This window comes from Pollicipes pollicipes, unplaced genomic scaffold (assembly GCF_011947565.3).
Source record: "Pollicipes pollicipes isolate AB1234 unplaced genomic scaffold, Ppol_2.1 Scaffold_5724;HRSCAF=6776_pilon_pilon_pilon, whole genome shotgun sequence".
NCBI lineage: Eukaryota > Metazoa > Arthropoda > Thecostraca > Pollicipedomorpha > Pollicipedidae > Pollicipes > Pollicipes pollicipes.
Window position 1 is genome coordinate 17,967,618 of NW_023596746.1, and position 10,870 is coordinate 17,978,487.

The 10,870-nt window shown below is 47.0% G+C and overlaps 1 protein-coding gene across 1 annotated transcript; it reads right to left on the reverse strand.

Annotated features, from left to right (window-relative positions):
* Positions 1-969: 969 nt before the first annotated feature.
* Positions 970-5,596, reverse strand: LOC119102757 (gamma-secretase subunit Aph-1-like). Its single transcript, XM_037226213.1, has 7 exons — positions 5,501-5,596; positions 3,694-3,823; positions 3,233-3,352; positions 2,846-2,943; positions 2,183-2,433; positions 1,305-1,544; positions 970-984 (listed from the first exon to the last, which is right to left on the reverse strand). Exons 2-7 carry the CDS (start codon positions 3,804-3,806, stop codon positions 970-972), a joined length of 837 nt encoding a protein of 278 aa, XP_037082108.1. The 5' UTR covers positions 3,807-3,823; positions 5,501-5,596.
* Positions 5,597-10,870: the final 5,274 nt, after the last annotated feature.

Below are 10,870 nucleotides of genomic sequence, written 5' to 3' on the forward strand. Positions count from 1 at the left end.
GCCACGTGTAGACTACCTTTTAATGTGCGGAATCAAAGCTGTTTGGGTGAAACATTAACGGACCATAATTAAAATCAGGTATCGGTGTTTACGTCATCACTGTCAGCGTTTTTATTTTTTTGGTATCATATCCTCCGTACCCAGCTCTCGGCCGGGCAGAGATAGAGCCGCGCACAACACAGCGAATACGTAAGAGTGTATTCAACACACGTGAAAGAAGCATCCTGACGTCCGAGCGCCAGACAGTGACGGCCAGAGAGCCAGCGCGCCGTTGGGCCTCACGACCACCACCGGCTCCACTTGCTCGATGCGGCGGAGGAATGGCTCAGGATGGGTGCGCGTCAGCCGGATATTCCAGTATGACGTCACATGAAGAGCGGAAGGATGCGGAGGAATGGCTCAGGATGGGTGCGCGTCAGCCGGATATTCCAGTCTGACGTCACATGAAGACGCGGTAGGAACGAGGGGGGTCTGAAACGAGCACAACGGACTCTTGCACAACAGAGCATAATGCCTCCGGCGTCTGTGATTAAGGTAATGTGACGACATTAATACCTATTACGGGAAAAGGGGCGATACATTTCTGCCAAACGCAAATCTTATATTGGAGACCAGAGAAATGTGACAATAAATATGCAATGCAAGCGACAGCACACAAGATATGACATCACAGTTCATCACACAATTATCTTGCATCATTCACGCTCACACAGTATAAGCATGGTACATACATTTTACACACGCTTCCACCCCGGACCGCATCAGAAAAAGCATTATTTTTCACTAAAATGTGTACAGCGCAGGTACCGGACAAGCTGACTTAACACATTTCCTGAAAAGCATGTACTTAAACTACTTGCAATGATCATATTAGCATTAATTGCCTATGGGCGCGATACATGGAATCACCTTTAAGACATAAGCCGGAACAATACGAGGGTAGTGTGGCGCCGACAGCAGGGCCAGACCTCAGCCAGCACACGTCTGTATGGTGGCTGGGCCCCCGGGTCAGGGCCGACGGCGTACCTGGACTGCACTGGTCCGGCCACAGCTGCGTCGGAACAAGGGGGTAGACGGTGTACGGACGGTGTGACCGGGGCCACGTCCCGGAGTGACCTGGTCACACCGCTCAGGGGGGCGCGCTCGTCCTGCTCCCTGGCGGCAGTGGTACGGGCCGGCCCTGTCGCCGCACGGCAGCGATGCGGTCTGGCCGTCACCGCACAGCGGTGCGGTCTGGTCGTCACCGCACGGCAGCGGTGCGGTCTGGCCCTGTCACCGCAGAGCAACAGTGAAGTCCGCCCTGCTTGTTGGGTAGCGACACAGAGCACGACCGACAGACTCTCCATGAAACGGCAGCGGCCGGACCTACTCCCTGTCGGGCGGCGGCGGTGCTGGCACCTGCAGCTGGGGGGCCGGGGCCGCAGACAGGCCAGCAGTCGGTCGCCGGAGCCCGGTGATGAGCAGGGCACCGTACCGGTCACCAGCGTCAGCACAACGGCCGGCACTACTGTCGCCGCGTACAGCTGGCTGGCGTTCAGCAACGTCTGCCCGGCACACAGCAACCGCGCAGCGTCACAGTCCGGCACACAGCGGCCCTACGGCGTCACGGTACAGCACACAGCGGCTCTGCGACGTCACGGTACGGCAACAGCGGCCGTGCGGCAACAGGGCGGCACACGGCAGCCCTATGCGTCACAGCATGGCACACAGCAGCCCTACGGCGTCACAGTACCACAGCGGCCGACGGCGCGACGGTCCGGCACACAGCAGTCGTACGGCGTCACGGCACGACATATAGCAGATGGTGCATGCAATGATGTGAATGAAGGTCAATGTTGATAAAAGCAAAATGCAGAGACTGCAAACCCATACAGCTGGTGGGAACAATTATAAACATATAAAAGGTTGCAACAAACTTCGTCTCAACCATATCAGATGCACCAAGAAACATAGTGTTAGAGAAAAATACCATGCAGGAAAGCCTACTAATGAAAACTGATATCAAACCATGCTCTAACCACCATGACATCAATCTTACCACAATTTCATCAATCTCACCACAATGGCAATAAGTTCCTCTCCTGGGTTGCAGTAAACCCCTAGCACCAGCAAAGCAACATCATGGCCACCACAAAAACTCAATCATCCTGTGCATTACAGGAAACATCTGTTACCATCTCACCAGCGAAGAAAGGGCGAGATGAGAGACGAGCACGAACGCCAGCTGCAGGTACTGGCGACGGTCGAGCGCGCTGAAGGAGATGACGCCCCAGAAGGTGTGGAGCAGGATGAAGCAGAGGGTGAGCACGGCCGAGACGAGGAAAAAGAAGGACGAGTGGCCGCGCAGCCCCATTGTGCCTGGTCCGACAGCGTCCGCCAGCACGTTCACCAGCGAGAAGGCGCCCGACATCATGCCGAATCCAAGCCCACACACTGAAAATGCCAACCGAGGTGGTAAGCACGAAAAAGTGAAGTGGTCCACCATCTAGCAAGAGCTTTGGCCAGACTTGATGAAATCAGCCCACCCACCCTTTACATGGCTGGCCTGAAGATGACCGTCACCGTTTTTCATGTTAAAAGTGGGTGATGAGGAAGTGTACTTAGGCTCTGTGTGTTCTATTCCAAATGCAAGGTCTGTCTGCTAAAATTCCTCAACAACAGTACATATTTCCATCTTAAGGGCCAAATTCACAGGATTATTCAATATGATGGTCTCCCACCACTATCTTGTATCTCTGTTTCATTACATCATATAGCATTGTCCATAAAAAATAAATTTCCCACGTGCCTGCTTGGGAAGCCTCATGCACTCTTCATGACCACCATTCCCAACATCTTAACTCACCATATGCCATGATGTGTGGATTGGTGACCACCTGGTCATTGTCTGTGACTTTCTTCAGACCATTTTCAGCCAAGCGCAGCAACTTGTAGAGCAGAAACCTGCAGATCACAAATGAGATAAATGGATCAATGACAATGACAGCCATTTGAAGCAGTACAACCCACCCACAGTGCGGCTGCCATACACACAGTCACCCGGCATCAAGGAATAGCAACACCCAGCACAATGACCGCGCTTTGACAATGTAAATCAAAATGCAGGCAACAGCATGGACAAGTAATAAAATTATGAGAGTGCTTTAATTCAAACACATTCTTATTGTTCACATACACAAATTAAGTGCACCCAAGGCCTGAACACCTCACATTGTTAAGCACTTCGACTTGCCTGAAGAGCTCCTGCAAGAGAACGGAGAAGACCATGCCAAATGCCAGGTCACTTCTGAGTGGCACAACCGCGAACCAGATGAGTGATGAGAAGAGTAGTGACAGCAGCCAGAAAAAGGCACTGTAAAGACACCAGGTCAACAAAGTTCAGCAGAATCTCATCATGTGCTGGAAATATTGCCATATCAGAACGTCTGTGCACATGGATATTGCATATAAATGGCAGCTCAGTAGCTTGCATTTATGCACTACCAACTGCTTTTGTAGCCACAAGCATGCTCCTGATCCACCTGAAGAACAGAAACATTCCTGCAATAATTAACTTGTAAAACACTGCAGCAGTTGAACAAGGCAGTTCCTGTAATAATTAATTTATAAAACACTGCCACAGTCACACCAGGCAGTCATATGCTGATCTTAATGCTGGGGTGGCACTGCCAGCTAGCTTAGTCTTATACCAACCTGGACATCAGAATGATAATTCTCACAGGATCCTTGGCAATGGTAATGATGAACATAGCCAGAGGTGGTCCAAATGCCAGAAGGCCACATCCAAAGAACTCCATCACAGTCATGACTTCAAATAGGCTTCCTGAAAGAGAAAGACAAGACAATGAGTAAACATTCATGCACTTATGAATAGCTGACATTCCTGTAAGCCTCATATGCATTTGCAGAATGGCAAGTGTCTAGGGAACAGCACATTTAGATGTGACACATCACTGATATTGTGAATAATTATTCACAAAATAAGTTAGGGGGCTGAGTAGTGAAAAAACAATGCAGCCTCCCAACAAAATGTGCCAAAAAACAAATTTCTCCTCAAATTTCACCCTAACTTCTTTTCAAAAATTCAGGGTCCAGAGCTCAACTCATGGGGCTGAAGCACACACCAACTGAATAACCCCCACCCCCTGAAAAGTGAGCCACACCCTGACAAGGGCAGATCCACAACACTTCTCCTTTGAGGGATGAACTGTGACTCAAATGAGTCAAGGTCTAACAAGTCATCTTACTTTTTTACCAGCAATAAGGTTTTCCTTTCTCACCTACAGAAATGGCCTAAAACGTAATTTCCTTCAGTAAAGCTGCTTACATTTACTTTGCTACAAGATATGTATTCTTCCAACTTGGACCAACTAGGGAAACCATATGGTCAAGTTCCCTTGATGGCTCTGTTAGCCCTAGCCTCTCCCCCAAGGTCCAACCCCATTCCCGGGCAAGGAGGGTGAATGATCAGGCCAAGTAAGCCAAGGCATAAGATTTTCAAGCACCACAGATGTGTGTACCTTAAAGTGTTTTACAGAAATGACTCCCCAATTATTAATTAATGACTTCCCTCTTCACTGCAGATTAAATTTCATATTCAGATAGGGGCTCCAGCTAACAAAGTTTGCTAGTTGATCAGATCCATGGGAAGCACACTTGTGTATCTTTAGCCAGGAGAAACTTTTTTCCTTACTCAGAAGCAGAACTGATTTTATAATACTTGAACAGTTTGTTGCACACCTACTCCAGGAGCTTGGCCATTCACCTCTTTGATAGAAGTACCAAAACAGTATTCCAAAAATCATCAAGCAGGTTGCGCAGGATGTAAATGCGAATTCATGGTACACAAATCCAGGCTCTTCAGCATTCCCCCCATGCAGTTGGGCTCTTATCCATTGCCCTTTAACCCTGACCCAGACATCTGACCTACTCTGACATTTGTCAAGTCTGACATCCCTAGACACTGGTTTGACAGCTGCTCAGTTCAATACTGATTGGCTGATTTTGAGCAAGGTGGGGGCCACAGGCAGTGAGCCCGAAGCCAGGGTATTGCAGCATGAACAAAGATAAACATCCCTGCCACCCAACTGGCCAAATATTGGAACACTGTATCCAGGGCATCATTACCTACTTTGTGAATGACTCTCTCAAGCCAAACTTTGAAAAAATCATTACACAATACATGTTGTCTGCATGCCTATCAGCAATATTGTTTTCAACAAATCGTGCTGCTGCAAAGAAAAGTTCGGAAAATCCTACTGAGCACTTTGAGATGCACAATAAATTCAAAAATTCAGCGCAATTTGGCCTGGGCAGAATTCATTGCATGTAAGGGCGAGTTTTGCGGCCTGCGCTATCGACACCACCCAGCGCACCAGCGTTCTGAACGCGTCCGGCGCAGATGATGGATTTATCGCTGCTTGCAGTTCAGGGCCCATCCCAGCATGACAACCATTACGATACAAATCAGGGACATTAACTGATATAATCCACTACGCACCTCACAAGCCGCGCCGAATCCTCACTAGTGCTCCTATTTCACGCGGCTACCGCCCAGACAGCGTCACCGCAGCCGTAGTGCCATGGTATTTCGCTAAATCAGGGCAAGCGCGATAAGGTAGCGTTTGTTTCCAAGTCGCTTGAAACTTTCTTGACGAAATGTCAAAAAACATCCTCGGAATATTAGTACGAAAGCTTCCTAACAGGGAAAGGTGTTTAGTACCGATTCGTACTAAAACCGGCGATGTTAGTACACATATATACTAAACAATACAGCCCGGTAAACCAACGCTGAACAGAGGAAATAAGGCTAATTAGAGGTGAACATCATGACTCTCGTTTCGTCGACGAGAGTGGGGAAACCTTCACCACTTTGGGATCCCAATTCTCCATTAGATTGCGAGTTGCTCCTGGGACGCAGCAGGGTCGGTCGGTCGGTGATCGGTGGGGAGGCATGGGGGAAGCGGTTAAGAAACATGCCTGGAGAAACTCTTGCACGTAGTTTACAGGACAATGTTATCTACAGGCTGAGTATGATATTGATGTATCCTGGACTACAGGGCCTGGGGAAAGATTGACATCCGGCAGTGCGGAGAATAGGATACTAGTCTCGAGATGTAGCGGTTAGCACCAGACTTGGGTTTAAACTCAAATGTCTTGAGTTAGCTTCCGGACTGGCTGACGTATTGTGGAACCTGGTCCAGTTTGTAACTCAGCCCTCCCATTTTCCAGAGTACACTGAAAGTACCCATAAGATTGTTCATGTTCAAACGAGCCAATTCCATTACGCTGCGGGGCCCCCGCTTCACGAAACTAGATCACAGTGCAGTCTGGCACTGGTAATTATCTGGGGACCCGGCCACCCATCTCCAATATCATGATATCAACATGAAGCGCCCCTCTCGTCACAATGGGCCGAGCACATTGCAAGCAATAATGGGCATATTGGAGAGCCGGTTGTAAGCCTTCAGGCTTCGTTACGTATGTATAACACGAAAGAAACGTTTTCCCATAGTGCTACGTGAAAGTTAGTTTTTGACTGCAGCTCGGTCCATAACTGAACTATTTCAAACGTTTTAGAAAATTAGACTCTAGCGTCTCGCATATTTACGTATTAAGAGGAGGAGATCCGTTGACCAATAGCCTTCCCCTGCTAACTTAAATTAATCTTCAACACGCATTACGTATTTTATCTACGTATTAAGAAGAGTAGATCCGTTGACCAGGACCTTCCCCTGCTAACTTAAATTAAGGTCCAACACTACGTTTCAACAGAAGCCTATATACGAATGAACAGAGATAAGATATCATATCGACTTGCTGATTCCGGTCCCCAAAACTTTGTATTCATAATGGATCGAACTAGTACTTTGGTTAATTTCATGACCATAGCTTAACCGGAATTGACATGAAGGGGCATATTAAATTGAGGATGAATGTACCGCATCGACTTTCCGAGCGAGAACAAATTCACCGCCGAGAAGGATAAAATCATCACCTTTGTGGTAACTCTCAAAATCAGATGCGGGCAAAACACAAAATTCGCGTACAATGGTCATCTGAAGCGTTTATTCTGAAAGATTATGATCCCGGTCGTTCCTGGACGTCTAGTCTGGAATGATGTGCCTTGTCTTGCACAATCTACCTCGAAAAAATGATTTGGAAATTAACCTATTGGTTAAGCAACATTCATGGTCCCAAAATTACTCTAAAATGGAATGAGGCGATCAGAGCCATATTTCTGGAAGTTGACTCATCATGTTACGTGCATGACATTGTGTGACAAAAGGTAAAGCACGATAATATACTCACATGCTTTGTTGTGGTAGATTTCACATTCTGACATTAGTCAGAACTGTTGAAGGCATTTTAAGCGTGTTTTATAGGTCCTTTGAATATCGAAAAGCAAATCATCCAACATTTCTAGTCATGCTTCTTACAAAAGATAGCGTTTTGTACTGTCCTTTGATTGAAACCACTTGCGTCATTCCATCTAATAAAAAGCCGAGTTAAGACGTTAATCATACCTTATCACTTGATATCAAAATATACCATGCAACGCGAAAAATGCGTTGATTTCCACTTACCGTCAATGATTTACCAAAAATTTTGACGGACTGCAAGAAGTCGGTTGTGAAAAGTAAGTGGCACGTCGACGGTTTAAGCTAGGTGGGGTTGCATTAGTAGGGTAGCACAAACAGGCCAATTTTTGACGTTCAGGTGCGAAAATGAAAAGCAGCGAGACTTGTGCCACATGGTAAGATTTCAAGAGGAAATTACTCTTTTCGTTTTCTTTTCTATGGTGTTGGAAGCTTTTAAAGTGTTTTTATAATGTTAGAAGTCAAAGTCATCGGCTCATTAGAGAAACACGTGCTCCAAATATTCCACCTGAAGTGTTTAGCATCTAAATAGGTCTACGGAACTCCGACATCACAGTGCTTTTAGCCGTGCATTTGAGGAAAATGAAATGTCACGTGATGTAGAAAGCTACGAACAATATCATACCAGTTGCCATTATATCAAGCGTAAACTTAAGGCAAAACAAGCCAATTACATTTCCGGCGATCTCTGCACCTTCAGTTCGACATTACTATATGATGCGATATAACTTGTTGCTGTGTTTCCTAAGAACATAGACATTGCTCGCATTTATCAGCTACCCATGAACCTCAAGTGATTGTCTCGTTCCAAAACTGAGTTAACCAAGAACAACATTAAAAGAGACTTTACCAAAAAAGGCAAGCAGCTTTAAAAAATTCCTTTGATTGCTACTTGTCGACACGCAGCTAGCACATATTTGGACGGGCTGCTCAGCACTGTTCGTTAATCGTTGTTTCATTCTCACGTATTGATCCATAGGCTGACAAAGTTGGTCGTTGAGAAAAGTTGGAGAGTAAAGTTGAAGTTGTGTAAAAATTGGGAAGTTGTAAAAAATGGTACAGTTATGACTAACTTGAAACAAAAGCATCACGCTTCTGTGTACGTTAGGATAAATCATAGGTAATTATCGTCGTCACTGTTGCTTTACGACTCATTCAGCTGCTGAGACTATATGGGGTCACCGGCCTCTCACCCTGGCAGCAAGGGCGGGCGCCGCGGTGACTCGAACCCCGTACCTCTGGTTTCTCGGACGCGCAGGAACTTACCAGTTGCGCTTACCACTGCACTTTCGGCACTCACAGATAGCGCATATGGGATGAGAAAGCTGCACCGACCTTTCCAGCCATTGTCAAGATCTTGCAATAGCTCTAAAATTCAGCGAGTCGCCACAGAAAAATTGGGTTTCCAAAAGCAAAGCCGGTGTTAAGTCTACGAGACTACAAATGATAAAGTGATTTTTATTAGTGCGTTTCAGCAGCATAGCAGGCATTGGCACTGACGTAAAATACAACCCAATACACGAACCTGGTAACATGATTTACAGAGCTCCGCAACTTTTCTTTAAACAACAGAAAAGTGTGATTAAACTTTTTACCTTTGCCTGATGTCTTTTCTATGAAAGTACGCCACTACTTAACTCCTAATCTCCGGGATTATTATTCCAAGTTCATTTGCAATTAAAGAAGAGTTTACGAATGCCGAACGAAATTAATCAAGCCTTTCAAGCTGAGATGTAGTGGAAACATGCTGAGATGAACTGGCACGAATATGAACACATCAGACGTGTTCATCTTCCCGAACATTTGATAAACATCACATTGGACGTTTAAGGCCGCAAATTCATCAATCTTTAATGAACCGATGCGCAAAAAAAAACGCGTTTGCGCAAAATTTGTTGCGAATCGGTCCACAATTTATAGAAGAAAACGAATGTTAGGTCTTAATTGGTACGATTTGACAGGATCTGACCTATCATCAAAGAAAACTTTAACCCCGAAATCATTCCCACTGCATCCGTCTGGCAGTCATGCTGTTCATGGCGTTTGGCCAACGCACGGGGGCTGAGGCGATCGTTCCAGGCACGGCGGCCCTGTGCAGCTCCCCGCCTTTGCGCAGCGAAGGGCTGGGGAGGCCTGTCGTAACCGAGGAGATCATCCCCCACCCTACCTGATCTGGCGAGGGCGGTCAGATGCTTTAAAACGCCGCTGGCCTAAATTCGACCAGGACTGAGCCTCAAGCCTTAGCATGGGGCACCACGAGAACTTCAATCAGCTAGGATGGTTCCTTAACAGAAGACCATCTATCGCTCCGCTGTGACCGTGGCATCCATCGCTGGTTAACGTGTAAACGCATTATTGCTGGTGACACTATTAGCGCGCATTATTCTGCCCTTCTGCAAAAGAAGGCTGCTGGTACTGCGGTTGTTTCCATGCATCCCTAAAATGGGAGCTTTTACACGACTATCGCTTCTTCGGCAAGCCGGTTTGTTCAGGGTTTTGAGCTGATATGTGTGGAATGTGTTCTGCTAGCAATGCGGCTCCCGGTTAATGGAGCGACTTTGCTTAAAATATGCCCTCGGCAGGTGGACCTAGTTCAAGAGGATCGCTGCCAAAGCCACCGGCGGACAATGCGCGTGTTCACGTTGCTCGCGATTCTTGCATGCATTTCCATCAAATCAAAAGAAGGGCTCCTAATCCTCGCCCTGGTTCGCCGCTTTCCTAACGCGGACTTACGGGCGGAGGATGCGACCTCACTCGCATGTCCTATCAGAATTGGCGAAAAAACACCAGTGGTTTGGTCTTAACAAAATCTCGCGTTTTGGTGATAGTTTTTAAGCTGTTTTTTTATCATTGAGCCCATTATGGCACGTCAAAGGTAGAACTTCCCAGAAAATCGCACCTTTCCATCTTTGCAGCATTATGTATACAATGAGGTTTTTTTGCAGCGCCAAAAGCCTTAACAGACGTGTATCTTGTTCCATTTTGAGTACATTGGTGTATTCGTTATGTGTTTTGAGCATACAGTTACGATATATCGCTATGTCAATGGGACACTGTCGTTCCGCCGCGTGCGTTCCACGGCATCATCGGTTGTTGACCGTCATACGCGTCGGCCGTATATCGCCGTGCAGTAAAACTTGGTATCGTCGTGAGCCGGCGCGTGACATCACAGGTTACGTGACTTTGTGGTCACGTGACGTGACGTTGGGAGAGTGCTGGGCGTTGATTGGTGCTGACAAACGTGCTGACGACAGACCGAATGCGGCACTGGCATCATCGTCAGCCGGCGCGTGACGTCACAGGCCACGTGACCTTGTATTCACATGACGTGATGTAGGGCGAATACTGAGCCGTGAGTAGTGCTGACAAACATGCTGACGAGAGATCGAACACGGCCCCGGATTTTTTTATCAGCCTGTCAGCATGAAGAGGAAGCGCTGCTTGGTTAAACATTTGAATGGCAGAGCGGTCCAGTAATCTCATGCAGTCCA